Source organism: Oncorhynchus mykiss, chromosome 10 (genome assembly GCF_013265735.2).
Source record: "Oncorhynchus mykiss isolate Arlee chromosome 10, USDA_OmykA_1.1, whole genome shotgun sequence".
NCBI lineage: Eukaryota > Metazoa > Chordata > Actinopteri > Salmoniformes > Salmonidae > Oncorhynchus > Oncorhynchus mykiss.
Window position 1 is genome coordinate 32,339,148 of NC_048574.1, and position 17,792 is coordinate 32,356,939.

Below are 17,792 nucleotides of genomic sequence, written 5' to 3' on the forward strand. Positions count from 1 at the left end.
TTCATTGCCCTTGACAATCAACCGTTCTCTGTCGTGGGCGATTTTGGCTTTCACAGACTGGTCGAGCACTGATACACACTACCAAGAGGGGTATTTTTCAGATGTTGCCCTACCGGAGTTAAACAGTAATAGTGTCACTGCTATTGACTTAACATACAGTTGAAGTCGGAAGTTTACAAAAACAAGTTCTAATGACTCCTACCTAAGTGTTTCAACCACTGCACAAAATTCTTGTTAACAACCTATAGGTTTTGGGAAGTCTGTTAGGACATCTACTTTGTGCATGACACAAGTAATTTTTCCAACAAACAGTTTACAGACAGATTATTTCACTTATGTATCACAATTCCAGTGGGTCAGAAGTTCACGGTGCCTTTAAACAGCTTGGAAAATTCCACAAAATTGTGTCATGGCTTTAGAAGCTTCTGATTGACATCATTTGAGTCAATTGGAGGTGTACCTGTGGATGTATTTCAAGGCCTACCTTCAAACTCAGAAATCAGCCAAGGCCTCATAAAAAAAAATGGTAGACCTCCACAAGTCTGGTTCATCGTTGGGAGCAATTTCCAAAAGCCTGAAGGTACCAAGTTAATCTGTACCGACAATAGTATGCAAGTATAAACAGGTTCTGTCTTCTAGAGATGAATGTACGTTGATGTAAAAAGAGCAAATGAATCCAAGAACAGCAGCAAAGGACCTTGTGAAGATGCTGGAGGAAACCGGTACAAAAAGTACCTCCATCCACAGTAAAACGAGTCCTATTTAGACATAACCTGAAAGGCCGCTCAGCAAGGAAGAAGCAACTGCCGAAGAATACCATCGCAACCGTGTAGCACGTGGGTGGCAGCATCATGTCGTGGGGGTGCTTTGATGCAGGAGGGACTGGTGCACTTCACAAAAGAGAGAGCATCATGAGGACGGAACATTTTGTGGATATATTGATGCAACATCTCAAGACATCAGTCAGGAAGTTAAAGCTTGGTTGCAAATGGGTCTTCCAAATGGACAATGACACCAAGCACACTTCCAAAGTTGTGGCAAAATGGCTTAAGGACAACAAAGTCAAGGTATTGGAGTGGCCATCACAAAGCACTAACCTCAATCCCATAGGAAACTTGTGGGCAGATCTGAAAAAGCATGTGCGAGCAAGGAGGTCTACAAACCTGACTCAGTTACACCAGCTTTGTCAGGAGGAATGGGCCAAAATCCACCCAACTTATTGTGGGAAGCTTGTGGAAAGCTACCTGAAATATTTGACCCACGTTAAACAATTTAAAGGCAATGCTACCAAATACTAATTGAGTGTATGTAAACTTCTGACCCACTGGGAATGTGATGAAATAAATAAAAGCTGAAATAAATAATTCTCTCTAATATTATTCTGACATTTCACATTCTTAAAGTAAAGTGGTGATCCTAACTGACCAAGACAGGACATTTTTACTAGGATTAAATGTCAGTAATTGTGTAAAACTGAATTTAAAAGTATTTGGCTAAGGTGTATGTAAACTTCCGACTTCAACTGTACATCCTATGGAACGTTTGGGTCTTTGCATGTCAAATACAGTAGCACTGTCAAGCTGTACAAACATGCAAACACCGGCCACGAACGATGTGTTTACAATACAGTGTTGGTAATAAATCATAATTTGTTCAACAGCAACTTCTGGGGTAGCTTTAGCTTGGTACCTAGCTAGTGCCAATACAACCAGCCTGAAAACAATAACCAGTAGAAACTGTAGTCATTTGCCTTATTCTTAGCAATGATTTAGGAATCCTTGAGAGTAAATATTAGCTAGGTTGCCACTTGTTGTTCGCCTATTGAAATTGAACTTCAGTTCATGAAAATAAATAGCTAGCCAGCTACTTAACTTCTTATGGCTTAGATCCCGCTAACGGGATCGATATGACAACAGCCGGTGAAAGTGCAGGGCGCCAAATTCAATACAGAAATCTCACAATTAAAATTGCTCAAATATTTAAGTATTTTACACCATTTTAAAGATAAACTTGTTGTTAATCCCACCACAGTGTCCGATTTCAAAAAGTCTTTACAGCAAAAAGCAAACCAAACGATTATGTTAGGTCAGCACCTAGTCACAGAAAAGCCATTTGTCCAGCCAAAAAGAGGAGTCACAAAAAGCAGAAAGAGATAAATTAATCACTAACCTTTGATGATCTTCATCAGATGACATACATGTATTGTGTAACATGAAGTCCTATGAGTGTTTTGTTCGATAAAGTGCAGATTTATATCCAAAAATCTCAGTTTACATTGGTGCGTTATGTTCAGTAATGTTTTGCTTCCAAAATATCTGGTGATTTTGCAGACAGCCACATCAATTTACAGAAATAGTCATCATAAACTTTAATATAAGATACAAGTGTTATGCACAGCATTAGAGATATACTTCTCCTTAACTTGTTATGGCTGCAATCCCGATATTGGGATAAGTGTCATCAACAACCGCTGAATAGCATAGCGCTACATACAATAAATATTACTATAAATATTTATATTCATGAAATCACCAGTGCAATATAGGAAAACACAGCTTAGCCTTTTGTTAATCCACCTGTCGTGTCATTTTGAAATGATGCTTTACAGCAAAAGCAATCCAAGCGTTTGTGTAAGTTTACCGATCGCACGATAAAACATTAAGTACACTTAGCATCAGGTAGCTCGGTCACGAAAATCAGAAAAGCAATCAAATTAATAGTTTACCTTTGATGATCTTCGGATGTTTTCACTCACGAGACTCCCAGTTACACAACAAATGTTCCTTTAGTTCCATAAAGATTATTTTTAGATCCAAAATACCTCCGTTTGTTTGTCGCGTTATGTTCAGAAATCCACAGGAAAGAGCGGTCACGACAACGCAGACGAAAATTCCAAATAGTTTCCATAATGTCCACAGAAACATGTCAAACGTTTTTTATAATCAATCCTCAGGTTGTTTTTAAAATATATAATCGATAATATATCAACCGCAAATGTCTTTCACAGTAGGAGAGGGGAAAACAATGGCTGTCCAAATTCTGTTGCGCGAGCAAAACTCATGTGACCACTTGACACAATGTTATCGTTCTGGCTCATTTTTCAAAATAAAAGCCTGAAACTATGTCTGAAGATTGTTGACACCTTGAGGAAGTGATAGGAAAAGGAATCTGGTTCATATCCCTTTAAATCCAGCAAAGGGAGGCTATGGAACATGGAGTTTTCAAAATAGAAGCCACTTCCTGTTTTGATTTATCTCGGGGTTTTGCCTGCAATATCAGTTCTGTTATACTCACAGACAATATTTTGACAGTTTTGGAAAGTTTAGAGTGTTTTCTATCCAATACTAATAATAATATGCATATATTAGCAACTGAGACTGAGGAGCTGGCCGTTTACTGGCACCTTTTCATCCAAGCTACTCAATACTGCCCCTGCAGCCATAAAAAGTTAACACAACCGCTGTGTCAGATTTCAAAAACAATTTACGAAAAAAGCAAACCATGCAATAATCTGAGTACGGCACTCAGAAAACAAATCAAGCCATACAGATATCCGTCATGTTGGAGTAAACAGAAGTTAGAAATAGAGTTATAAATATTAATTTACCTTTGATGATCTTCATCAGAATGCACTCCCAGGAATCCCAGTTCCACAATAAATGTTTGATTTGTTCGATAAAGTCCATCATTTATGTCCAAACACCTCCTTTTGTTAGCGCGTTCAGTTCACAAATCCAAACTCACAAACTCCAAACTCACAACTCCTGCGTCCAGGCGAAAGTTCAGAAATAAAGTCGTATTACAGTTCGTAGAAACATGTCAAACAAAGTATAGAATCAATCTCTAGGATGTTTTTATCATGAATCTTCAATAATGTTCCAACTGGAGAACTCCTTTGTCTTCAGAAATGCAATGTAACGCAAGCTAACTCTCACGTGAACGCACGTGACAAGCTCGTGGCACTCTGCCAGACCACTACTCATTCAGCACCCATTCCCCCCTCCTTCACAGTAGAAGCATCAAACAAGGTTTAAAAGACTTGACATCTAGTGGAAGCCTTAGGAAGTGCAATTTCACCCCAAAGACACTGTATATTCGATAGGCAAAGAGTTGACAAACTACAAACCTCAGATTTCCCACTTCCTGGTTGGATTTTTTTCTCAGGTTTTTGCCTGACATTTGAGTTCTGTTATACTCCCATATATCATTCAAACAGTTTTAGAAACTGTAGAAGAGTTAGATGAGTTACACAAGTCAGAAATAGAGATAAAATGAATCACTTACCTTCGATGATATTCATATGGTTGCACTCAGAAGACATTCATTTATTCAATAAATGTTCCTTTTGTTCGATAAAGTCTCTTTTTATATACAAAAACCTCAGTTTTGTTTGTGCGTTTTCTTCAGTACTCCACAGGCTCAAACGAAGTCACAACAGGCAGACAAAAAAAATGTATCCATAAAGTTCATAGAAACATGTCAAACGATGTTTATATTCAATCCTCAGGTTGTTTTTAGCCTAAATAATCGATAATATTTCAACTGGACAATAACGTCATCAATATAAAAAGGTAAACAAGAAAGGCACTCTCGGTCGCGAGCATGAAAAAGCTCTGACACGGCAGGGTCCACTCATTCCGACTACTCTTACTCCCTCATTTTTCAGAAAACAAGCCTAAAACAATTTCTAAAAAAATTTGACATCTAGTGGAAGGCATAGGAACTGCAATTTGAGTCCTAAGTCAATGTATACTATAATGGCATTGAATAGAAAACTACAACATCAAAAATCCTACTTCCTGAATGGATTATTCACAGGTTTTCGCCTGCCAAATCAGTTCTATTATACTCACAAATACTATTTTAACAGTTTTGTTAACTTTAGAGTGTTTTCTATCGAAATTTACCAATTATATGCATATCCTATCTTCTGGGACTAAGTAGAAGGCAGTTTAATTTGGGTACGCTTTTCATCCAAAATTCCAAATGCTGCCCCCTACCCTAGAGAAGTTAACCCTGTTGCACAAAGCTAATGTGCAGCCAGCTAGTTTCATCTGGCTAGTGAGGCTCGACTGAAGCGCGTTGTGTTGTGAAGATAGGCACAATAGTGGAATTTGCCGTTGGCCTTCAAGATAAAAGTCTGTCATTGACAGTGATGCAAATGAATACAAACAGAATTGTGCAGTCCACTATTGTGGTTAATCCTTATTGTGCTAGCTTCACATAGATGGGTCACCCCACCATTAGTCAAATAAGAACCATTTTATAAATTAGGGTTATTTTAGATGACACCTAGCTAACTATAGTAACTGAAACAGATGTGTTATTTGACATGCATCTTTGACACGCAAAGACCAAAACGGCGTTCCATAGAAATCCTGGATGAGAATGAAACAACTGAACAAATGAACAACGAAACAGAACAGCAAGTAAGTGTAAGAAATAGCTTTAGATGATATTTTACTGGTAAGGGGGACATACATAAATGCCAACAAAATAACTTTTTGGTCAGTGTGGTGTGCGTAAACTTTATTTAACTGGGCAAGTCAGTTAAGAACAAATTCTTATTTATAATGATGGCCAGACGACACTGGGCCAATTGTGCGCCGCCCTATGATACTCCCAATCACAGCCGGATGTGATAGGGCCTGGATTCAAACCGGGACTGTAGTGACACCTCTTGCACTGAGATGCAGTGCCTTAGACGCCTGCGTCCATGTGTGTGTGTTAACTATACTAGAACACTTAAAAGGCCGCTAAAATTGTAAATATCGGTTTATCGTTGTCAGTTGTTGGCAAGGAAAATATAGGATATTGGTATCGGCCAAAAATTTCATAACGGTGCATCACTACTTCTCATTCTTAAATTTCATTCTTGCATCTTTTACTTTTGTACACCAACTTCAAACAACTGTAAACAAAATATTTTTGGTTATGGAAAACATATTTCACAGCGGTGTAGATGGTACAATAATTCACTACAGTATAGTTGCTTGTTGTGTTACAAATTTAAATTATGCGAACTATTCGAATTTCAGCAAACAGATAATCCGGGAGTGATTTCTGCATGGTGCATCTTTAAGTTTCAGATCCATTGCTTAGGACTCATTTGTGAGAAAGAAAAAAAAGAGGCAGACTTAAGGTTTTTAGAGACCTGCACACCAGGAGTAGCGTTAACGCAGAAAATATATATATATAATATGTGTTTTGTAAACGCAGATTTAAAATGCTATTTTTTTGTCATTTCTACTCGGCATCAGACTAATGTGTAGTTAATTTCCTCCAGTGATTGTCTTGGTGTAGCCTAATTTTCTCTAGTAAAATGTAAGATCAATTTCAAGCATAACATTAGGTCATGTACAGGGATGCAAACTGGTGAGGACCCAAAAAGGTGACACTTTTTTTGCACAGAAACATGAAGAAAAAAAATCCCTGCTAGGAGGAAATGTAGGTTTTAACTAATTAAACAAAATAATATGATCTACATGATCAGTCTGTGTGTAAAATACAAAGTGGTTAATGTGAACCTAACTCACAGCTAAAAGATGTAAAAATAAAAAAGTAATCCAATTATTTATTGCCTAGACTAAACTGCAAATGACTCACGCATTTAGAAAAAACAATACACAAATATTGCAGTTAGCCATGACAGCCTTTATAATAGAACACTTGTGACCACACACACACACACACACGCTGCACTTGGGGAAAAAAACATCTTAAAGTAGAAATAGAATGAAACAGGCATTCTATTTTTGCTCCATTATAGTGGCCACTATAGTAGACATTGATCATGTGCACAAGGCTACATGTGTGCAAAAATAACATTCATCCACTCTATTGAAAAAGTGAGAAAGATGGGAAGTGTGTGGTGTTGCTTTCAACTCTGTGCCCTTCAGTTTAATTATTTCATCCTGAAAATGAACCACATATTGTAGAGGGAAAACATTAGTTAACTAGTCAACATTTCACACCGATTGCCAGGGTCCAGTAAGCAGCAACTAAAGCATTATAATTTGCGGAATAGCAAGGAGTCGTAACGTTATACAAATTAATACTATAGCTAATTGGTTAGATTGCTAACGTTAGCTCATCTGATGTTGTACCGTTAGCTAGCTAAAGTTAGCCGTCTGCCTTCATTAGCCAGCTAATTTTCACACCATAAACTCAATTGTTTGATGAGTTAAGTTTGCTAATGTTGCTCAACATTTCTCTGGCTAGCTAACGGCGAATTCGATCCAGCTAGCAAGATACTTAACACTAACAATAACGTTACTTGTTCCACCACACTTTCTCCCTCGCCTCAAACTTTCCAAATTTCAGTTGTTTTTCGGTTACAGCTCATGAAGTACACTTTCGTCACCTTCTCACCCCCGTCTCCGTGGTCAGGCTTCTCACCGACCTCTTATCGTTCAGGGGATGCGCTGCTGTAACTGGCAAACAGCCTTTCTACTCTCTGCTGTCTTTCCAGAGCATGCGCTAATGCTGCTAATAGCAAATTGGTTGTCTCCTCCCTCTTCAGTCGCCTGCTGCATTCTGTTATGTGAACGATTGGCTGAGCCTTAGATACAGCCAGTATTGCTCCAAACGTGCATCACTCGTTCACTTTCAGCCAGTAATGTGATCCAAACCCCCCTTTTTTTGCAAAAAAAGACCTTGCTTTTTCATTGTAAGCACATTTCCTTGTGTGGCTGCTTGCCAAATAGTGTTGCACTTCGGATGAAAGTGAAGCTATTTCCTACCGAATGTTTTGCACTAATGTATTTTCTGTAAAGAAAAACTAGCTGCGGACGTTGACTTTCAATATCAAACGCAGGTGGAATGGTTTACAATGCAAATTTTTGGATTGCCCGCGTTTTGAAAATGCAGATTTCTTAACTCTAACGCGACCTCTGGCACACTTGACCTTAAGCTTCTGCCATTGACTGTAAATCCATGCTCCAAATGAAAGTTCATTTTCTCATTTTTTATTTTATTTAATAAGAGAAGTGGATAACAAAAGATGGCCCAAATTTGGCAAAGAAATCCCTCATACCATGCATGATAAACGCTCCTTGGGTCCTTTCGCCTAGTCATTCTTCTACAGGAGCAGGGCAGTTGAGCGATCAAACAGGTGAATTTGAAAAATTATATTTCCGTCACAGTTAGCCATTTATCCATCAGGGACCATTATTCCTTATTTCGGGATGGAGGGCGTTGCAGGGCTGTGCATATGTGATCATCAAGTGACCCAGTGATGGACGTGGTGGGGTGTTCATCATCTTAACAGACCTTCGGCCTGATGACTGATGTGAGGGGAGAATCAGCAACACCGTAACCTTTTTTTTGTTATTGAAAGGTTAAAACACACCACACAAACACAGGGAAGATTCCATTCAATAGTGCACATCCACCAATATTTTATGGCACATCTGCATTGTAATCATTAAGCAAGCAACATACGTTGTGCAACGAGTAAAATTTAAAATTACATTTCGTATTGGACAAGCCCAGGTTCCTAATGAACACAACCCTGCACCAATCCTACCTTACATATCTTTACCAGTCACAATTCACTTTATTCCCTCATTAAAACATTGATGGGCTAGCCCAGGGATTCAGAAACTTTTTTAACTTAGGCCCCCTTTCAGCATTGAAGGGTTACTAATAGCTCCTCCCTGTGTAGGCTAGTGCTTTGGCACTGCATCTCAGTGTTAGAGGCGGCACTACAGATCCTGGTTCGATTCCAAGCTGTATTACAACCAGCCGTGATTGGGAGTCCCATAGGGCAGCGCAAAATTATCCCAGCATCGTCCGGTTTAAGGTTTGGCCGGGGTAGGCCGTCATTGTAAATAAGAAACTGTTCTTAACTGACTTGCCTAGTCAAATAAAAACTTGTGAATAAGGAATTAACTCTGAATACAGTGGCATCCCCGCCAGCTTGTAAATGAGGCTTGAAAACAAGAGCTACTATTAATCATGATCACTGGCCGTAATGGAATGCAATCGGGACGACTTAATGGTCCACTCGCTCTCCAAACCGAAAATGAAAGGATGACATTTTTAAAAAGGGAGGGGGTTAGCGAGTGTGTTTCGGGTTAGGGATCAGCGTCGTTTCGCACTCCCGGGCAGACGAGGGAACAAGGCTTCACTCGACGCAGGGCCTGTACGACTCCAGCATGTTAAAATATTTAAGGTCCGCCTGGGTCTCTGAATATTCATGGGCTGTCGTCCTCATCATGAGATTGTGAAGGACACAGCAGCATCGTCCCCGGAGTGTAATCCAATTCTACATGTTCTTGCTTTATATTCCAAGGACGAAACGGGGCCTCGGGCAGAGTGAGTAAGTGAGTGACTGGGGCCGAGCGGGCGGATGTTGGGTTGGAGGTGAAGCTCGCTGCTGCCAGAATGAGAGGAGGGATGCAACTGTTGCAGCCATGTCACGAGAACTGAATTTGAAATGATGACCTCAAGCCAACACTGCCCGTCTACATTGGGCCCATGAATGACAATAGCTCAGGTTGAACAGTTCATGATGCCTTCTCTTATCGCTCTTGCTTTGTGTCCGTTTCTAGATAAAGGGCAGACTTTCCAAACAGTGAAATATAGAAATAAACTGATATGTTCTAGTGCAATATGGATTATCACCTGAGCATAATAAATATTGATTTATTTCAAACAGGGTAACTGAAAACTAGGCTGACTGGCTGCCTGAAACTCCACTCTACTTTGAGATACTACAATATGATATTCTTGTTTGAGTCAAAAGGGTGCGTTTAAGAAAGGACAAAAGAACCTCACCCTGGCCGTGATCAGCTAACAATAGCCGAAGACCATTTATAAACCAGGTGGTGCGAGCCCTGAATGCTGATTGGCTGAAAGCTGTGGGTATGACTAAAAGATTTTTACTGTTCTAATTACGTTGGTAACCCGTTTATAATAGCAATCAGACACCTCTGGGTTCTGTGGTATATGACCAATATACCACGGCTAAAGGCTATATACAACACCTCCTCCGGGCCATATTGCTTAATTATACAACGGGTGGTTTGGAATTCCCATTGTTAGAGTCTATCGCGCCCATTATATACAACAACATACACATGGCCAGGTTCATAAAAAGTGCCATAGTTTACATTGTTACCTAGCAACGCACTACTTTTACAGATCAACTGCCAAGCCATGAAACTTACAAACATGAGCACCACTGTAAAAAGCATATAGACATCTGACATTTACAAACAATGTTGCAATATTGAAATTTGATCTCCACTGTGTACCATAATAAAGAACATGTTGGGAGTTGGGAAGAGACAGACGTAAGGCTTTTCTCAGTCAGTCGAAATGATAAAATCAGCATAATTGTTAAGGATATATGCAAAGAAATGCAGCTAGTTTGCCATCTTTCCAGCTTCAATCTGAAGTGATTGTGTGAGCTGAGTAGTAGGCTAGCTAGCAGGGAGGGGGGGGGCTATTTTTGTTTGCCACAGCAACCTGCAAAGTTATGGAACTATCAACCAGTACTCGGGTAGTTTTGCTTTACCTGACAGTCAAAATGAATAGAACTAATGACCAGAGAACACCTAAAATTGCACTTGACAACCAGTGTTAGTGAATGTAGCATCGCGGTTTGTTGAAAAATGTATTGTTTGGGAATAATTTAGCTTTTTAATGCTGGTAACTCGCAGTATAAAAAGCAATAATACACTTGAGTCCATGTGTTATGACATTTTTATTATACCACGTCACAGTCATGATAAAGATTTCACATGGCCTCTAATGTATTATTGCTTAAGTGAACAAATAAAAACATTTGTGAAAGAATTTAGTTTATGAGATTGACTCAAAGGAGTTCTTTCAGACCCACCCATACAATAGAGAAAGGCTTCATTTGAATGAGACCCAAACCCAATCACACTCCCAGGATCTACTTGCTTGTTTTCACAAGGTATCCTAGCAACAAGCTTACAGCTGGCACAGTGGAGTGCAGCATGCTTATCAGGTAACAACATCCAAGGTCTGCTGCACCCTTAGTCTCTCTGCGTTTACCTTACCCTAGGTCCCCAGCTTCACTCAGCACTGACCAGTCCACAGCCAGCTCTACAGGAGACCTCATCAGGTTTCTGTGAAAATAACTGGCCAGGCCCCACAACTTAAACCAACACAGTCAAGTGCTGACTGGCTGGAGGATGTTTACTGGCATCTGCTTATTGTAGCCAGGACCGCCAGGACAGAAAGCGCCTTAGACACAGCCTTGACACAAGCCTCGGAAAGAGGAGAATCACCTTTGACGTTGAGCTCCCTGTAAAAGCTCATTTGTTTCAGTTGGCAAAGCTAGCCTATATGAAAACGGTTACATCTCAGAAATCCAACTATAACCCTCGACACCCTTTACTTTATATTCTTGCAAATTATTTGTGAAGCACTTATGTAGGCCTAGGCCTTATACAATAATATAATCTTCATTAAGCCTAATTTATAGGCTAGGCTAGGCATACTTCATTTAAAGAAATGCCCAAGTTGCATTGAATCCCAATTGTGAAGAGGCTGCCTATGCATCATTGTGCCATGTCAGATGAATGCCATGATAAGTCTGGTAAAAATGCCATGCTTGTCTACTCTACTGAAGTGGGACAGTGCCCCAAATGATGAGCTCATGAAGCCATTATAATAGTGATGAGCCTCTCCACTAATGTACAACAATGTACAACAATGTACAGCATGAACAAAAACCACATTGTTGGGCTAGTATAACACCCCTAACCAAACCTTTAACACAGCAGAAAGAGATGTGCCTGCCTGTGTAAACAAAGCACTTCATTATTGCAGGGCTTTTATCTGTAACCAGTGGAGAGGAACGACATTGCTCTGCCCGTGGCTCTTCGCGGTCAGAGCAATATTTTTTTAGTTTCTTATTCAACTTTCTTATTCAATACTCCATGGAAGATGTAGAATACAGTTTAGCAATCTGCTATGGACGCATCTTTGCCAGAAGAACCTGGCGACTTCATTGATCATTTTCATATTTCAGATAGGTCTAGTTTGGGTGGGTCAATTATATACCCCAGTATATGGGCCTACTGGCTATATCTAAAGATAGCTGTAACATCGTAATGCCTTCCATACATATGGGATGAAGATTTAACATTCTGACAAAGTAATTACGATATTTGTGAGCAAGAAAAAGGTTAGACAGATCATGCTTTCCATCCAACCGCTGCATACAGGTAGGCCGTATGATCCTGCTTTCTGTGGACTCCAGAGAAGTGACATGATATCCCTAGATGATATTGACTGCTAACATGAATGACTAAGCTCAAAATGCAGGAGTAAAACAGTTAATTTCTGTATCTTACTTTAAAAAAATGCATCAATGGCAGGCTACATTTGTTCAGGGATTGTGTGCGCTAGGTCAAAAGCTTTGAACCACTTCTTTTTGGGGGTTGTGGATCAAAAGGTTTGAGAACCAACTGACCTACAGTACCATGGTTTCATTTCTGTGGTGAGAGAGGAGGAGGAAAGGGCTGATTTCAGTGTAAATTCCAGGACAGCAACAAGGACACAAATAATAAGAGTGCTAAATTACCCTCCAGCACTGAGCTACCCACCGGCAATAATACAATCTGTATAATGGGCATCCCAGATGAAAAACATGTATTTTTATTTTATAGGTAATAAATGATAACCCATCTGCATCGCCTGACCTGCTGATAACGAGGGTAATTTCCATCCAAACTAGATGTCATGAGAGCCAATATCCATTTCAACAGGTCCCAGAGAGTTCAAGCTGCATGATACCACAGTGTCTACCATACCAAATCTACATATCTCCAGCCCCAATCTTTGTTCACTACTATTTATTAACTAGAGCAGGACATTTGAACATGGTGTTGTTGCTCGGCAGATTACTTTTTTTTTTGGGGGGGGGGGGGGGGGGGGATTGTGAATCAAAGCTAATTAGGCTCTGTTCTATATCTATAGGGCTAAAGGAAATATTAAAACGGGCTACACTAAATATAGGCCTAATGGCTGAAATGACACACTCACAGTAACATTAACATATTTAATGGACATAAATCTGGTCGATAAACAGCTAACATGTAATTCATTTCTCTCTGGGTGTAAAAAGCACACCCTTGGCGCGGGAGGGGGATAAAGTTTACATGGTATTGGCAGATGGCTGACAGAAACTGCAGCACTTTGAAGCCCTTTACAGGTTCTAAGGCAGATCAGGCTATTTATTGTGTGTTAACGTTATGCACTAACTAATGCAAAACAAAAACATCGCTTGATAGGTTGCGTTCAAAAATGCGTTGCGGAATGAACCAATTTCTCCCACGACGTAACAGCTAGCTCAGGCACATGAAATAACCATAAAATAAAATAAACCATGTGTTCGAAAAATTACATTCTTGAAGTGAAAATAATTTCCTGTCAATTGAAGAATAATAGGCTCTAGTATGGAATTTCACAATTCCTGCATGGAATTTGGGGTGATCACACATTTTGACCAGTGATGCAATTTGGAATTCTCAGCTAACGCTAGCTAGCAAAACTATGTTAAAATGCTATTTTCAATATTCTTTCAGTGAAAACAGGAGTAACCAAGTGAGTATAATCTGAAGTAAAGTTACGTCACATGTAATTCCATAGAGCAGCCTACCATATCGTTATTTTAGTCGCAAACATCTAAAAGTTTACTTTTTAGCATGTTGCTCGCCAGCGCAACGAGTGAGACGACCTGTGTAACGTTGCATACTCACCACTCCATTTTCGATCGCTCTTTTGAAAATTGCGGATTAAAAAAAAGTACCCGGTGGAAGCAAAACTTACCTGCAATGAGAATAATCAATAGAGAGCAGAGGTGGGATATCGAGAAATCCATTCCTTTCTGTCTATTCCAATACTTTTCCTTTAAAACTCGGTTGAAAAAATAACTTCTGCGGCGCTCCTGACAGACAAACCACTCTCCCGAAGCATCAAAACTCTCCGATCCTTTTTCGCCTCAGCAGGTGCATAGGAGAGCAGGAGTCTAGACACGTGATTTCCGGAGGGTAACAAAGTCTAGTGTACCAAGATACTTTCACGCCCCCTACCGTATTAGGCTATTATGCCGCGTTCAAGTGCTGCCGGAAACTCCTAGTTCCCAGTGGGAAATGTCACTTGAATGACCCAAGTCTGAATTACAGGAGGGAAACTACTCGGAGAAAATGTTAGCCGAGTTGCGACGTTTCACCAGACCTTTTACCCCAAAATGAATCCGCTTTTGACAATTACAACCTTATCAATATGGATAATGTAGCTAGTCTGACCATATTGTGAATGTTTAATAAGCCAGCTAACTTTATTAGCAATGTCAGCAAGCTTTTCAAGCTAGCTAAAATCGTATTGGTTGAATAGTAATTTGATTTCCAACGGCTTGAACACAATCATGTGGGACTTACCTCTTCCCAGTTTCCTACAATATTTCGCCCGAGCACGTGAAGCCAGCAATACAACAATGAACACAGCTTCCCAATAGTTAAATTGTCATTTTACTGTTCAACCATTTGTAATACTGTAAACCAGACAAGCTATAAGAATGTTTGGAAAAGCTTTAAAACGTAGCCTGTGACATTGCAAACATGCCTTTGAACAGCATCAGAAAGACTGAATTGAACAGGTGTCATCCATATACCTACATGCTTCTTTTGATTGTGTGTACTGTAGGCCTACAGGTTGTTCAAATATTAAGTTATTTAATATTTACCAGATATGGCCTCTGATGGTGTGAAGGCAACAGCATTGAGGTAGGATTAGAACATGTGTTTAATGTCTCAGAATTTAAGTGGTAAGCGCAATTCATAATACTAATACACTGAATAAATAAAACAATTTCTCATTGGAACATAACTGATGGACAGTACAGTAGGAGGTAACATACAATTAACCCATCAAAAATAAATACAGTAAATATATCTTCATAGCTATAAAATACACATCAAATTCCTATATTCCTTATCCATTACAACTAATTATTTTACTCACAAGAATACAAATTCTCTCAAGTGTAAAGAGTTAATGTTCTTACCATAAAAATAACAAATTCCAGTGACTATCTCACTACAAAAATACATTAAAAATGTGGTCAAACATCTTGGTGGACTTTGTTTGCCACTTCCTTCCCCTTCCCTCTAACATTTCAGTCACTTAGCAGACACTTCTCCAAAGCGACTTACAGGAGCACTAAGGGTTAAGTGCCTTGCTCAATGGCACATCAACAGATGTACCTAGTCGGCTCGGAGATTCAAACCCGCAACCTTTCAGTTACTGACCCAACACTCTTAACCGCAAGGCTACCTGTCACCCATGAACTATTGCTTGCTCTAGTGGTTACCCTCAACAGCTCAGGGAACCTGGAACAGGCTAATACTAACATCAACACTTGCTACAGTGGTCCCTAACAGTAAGCCAGGCCTGGAGTGCCACCCCAGTATCCGAGCCCCCCTCTCTGGCCAGGCAGAACCAAGCCTTTGTGTCTGAAGGGCTGGGTGGGTCTGCCTTGAGGTCTGAAGCCATAGCGAGGAGGACGTGGAGGGACGTTATATCCTTTACCAGGCCCCATCTTCTTTTGATTGGGCGCTTGACACCACAGAGGAGCAGATGGGTAGATCACCTATGAACAATAAAACATGTGGTAAATATAATTTAAATTGACCCATTGTCAGTGCTGACCAAGGAGGTATTCTGTATGGAAACACTACATTACTGGTTGTACCTGGTATGTGTGGTGATTTTGGGGGCAGGTAGTGGATGGACGAGTTTCCCTGAGGCCACTATCCTCCTCTGAAGATGAACCGGAGTGGTAGTCAGACGTCACCCTCTCCACGGCACTGGTCACCTTCTTAGTCACAGTCTCATCACCAAAGAAACTGGCCACCGTGAAAGCATGGTTCTTCTCTCCATACCTGCGCGATAATGAAAGGAAGAAGCCAACAAGACTTGTGATGCTCGATCACTGAATGTATATCAACAATTTAGTTACTTGACTGGTAAACAATGTAACAACTGAGGCTGCATACCAATTGTCTACCCATCTCCCAAAGTGTGAACTTGCACACTCTCCTGTAAATGATTTAACGCCTTCCAGACAATAGTTACACAAATCCAATGCTTTTAAATAAGACAGACTGACCTGCAGCACACCTCCCCAGGGTCTACCCACAGAGTGAGTTCTCTGGGCAGGCCAAGGTCCTTGTACTGAACCCCACTCTCCTGGCAGGCCCGCAGCAACTCTGGATCCTCCTTCTGCAACCTGTTCAGCCGAATACACCTGCGAAGTAGAGTATACAATACATTGATAACTCCAATCATACAAATCACTGCATATCAAAAACACACCTTACTCATGATGCCCTAGACTGGAGGTTCATAAAACTACTGGTATGAATGTCAAAATAGTGAGAGCAAGGCAACAGACTGGGGTCATATCAGTAAAGTTACCTGAAGGCCTGTCCTTTGCTGGGGTTGTCAGGGTACCAATGCCCCCTGAACTTCTCCTGCAGGGCAACAGTCAACTGCTCCACAAACATGTCCACTTTCTGGGTGTCCAACTTTTCCACCTTTTTGATCAGTCTTTTCAGGAACAACACCACTGCTGCAATCTCTTTTTTCATGTTTCACTGATGTGCTGTAATGATGGTCCAAATTCTAAAGATATAAGAGCGTGTATTTTGTCAGATTAGTAGCTAGCTACCACATTTGACAACAAACAATCAACTTTAGCCTATACACAAGTTAGCCTAGCTATAATAGGAAGCAACATGTTACCCCCATGAGTGGTTTCATCCATCAATGAATCTCAATGCCCTTGAAGTATGTAGCAAGCAAAGCCTACCTTACAACACAAAACAGGCTGCCAAGAACTCGTTGCATGTAAACATTAAGCTAATTTAGCAGGTTAACTATTGTTAAAGCCAAAGGGCATTACAGTCTGGCGGGTGTTCGTCCAGAAAGGCGCGCTGTGACGCATAAATCCAGTTTAGCCATGTGACTGCCCGTGAGTCATAGCTGGCTAGCGCACAACAAAACCTTTACAAATTATGTAGTTGGACATGCATTATGTATGTATTAATTGCAGACATTTGGGGGCAACTTTTCAGGTGAAGCTAGCTAAGAGTAAAGTTCACAAACAGCATGATTGAAGAACTTGATTTGTGATAGCTAATTTAGCTACTAGACTAACCTTACTGTAGCTAGCTATATTATCTAGCTAAAAAAACGAGCAAGTTATAAATAATGTTAAAGAAGCAAACTTTGTAAACTACATTGCAAAAGCTGTCCGATTTCACAAAATTACAAAAACAAAAAAAGCAATCATATACCGTATTTGCTGCTCATCAACATGTGGACAACTGTTGCCAGCTCGACTCATGAATGTTTGAACCTCATTAGTATTCTGCCAGCGCCACAAACGATGACGACACTTCCGTGTGGCAATAAGTATTCAACCCCTTTGTTATGGCAAGCCTAAATAAGTTCAGGGGCCTGTTGCACAAAAGTAGAATTAAGACATCCGGGATAAATGACTCAGCTGAGCTCAATGAAGCCAAAACATGTGCGTCCAGGCTTAATTGGTTGCACAAAGACCAAGCCAGGATGAGCAGACACGGATTCATTAAGCCAGGTGAAACCAATCCTGGATAGGTGCGCGCTCACGGCTCACTCAAATAGACCCCGCCACAGATCACAGATTAACTGATTTACCATGGCAACTAGAGCCGCGTACTTTTCCCCGTCGGAAGCACAAATCCTCATGGAGGCATACGAGGAGG

General features: G+C 40.3%; 2 protein-coding genes across 5 annotated transcripts in view; both read right to left on the reverse strand.

Moving 5' to 3' along the window:
• The window catches only part of LOC110533652 (coxsackievirus and adenovirus receptor homolog), a 106,212-nt gene extending 92,157 nt beyond the window's left edge, over positions 1-14,055 (reverse strand). For both annotated transcript variants that reach the window (XR_005053618.1, XM_036990073.1), the window contains exon 1: positions 13,813-14,055. Coding sequence is in view for 1 of the 2 variants with exons in the window: in XM_036990073.1 (XP_036845968.1) it covers positions 13,813-13,864 (52 nt within the window). In the remaining variant the exon portion in view is untranslated. The remainder of the gene's footprint in view (positions 1-13,812) is intronic.
• Positions 14,056-14,769: 714 nt separating this feature from the next.
• On the reverse strand, positions 14,770-17,499 carry LOC110533653 (protein BTG3). 3 transcript variants are annotated; one of them, XM_021618079.2, is made up of 5 exons: positions 17,343-17,499; positions 16,462-16,668; positions 16,154-16,291; positions 15,737-15,926; positions 14,770-15,634 (listed from the first exon to the last, which is right to left on the reverse strand). In XM_021618079.2, the coding sequence occupies exons 2-5, from the start codon at positions 16,632-16,634 to the stop codon at positions 15,419-15,421; spliced, it is 717 nt and encodes a 238-aa protein (XP_021473754.2). In that variant the 5' UTR covers positions 16,635-16,668; positions 17,343-17,499; the 3' UTR covers positions 14,770-15,418. The 3 variants fall into 3 exon arrangements, with proteins under 3 accessions (XP_021473754.2, XP_021473755.2, XP_021473756.2); XM_021618080.2 differs by lacking the exon at positions 17,343-17,499 and adding an exon at positions 16,856-17,005; XM_021618081.2 differs by lacking the exon at positions 17,343-17,499 and adding an exon at positions 16,789-16,933.
• Positions 17,500-17,792: the final 293 nt, after the last annotated feature.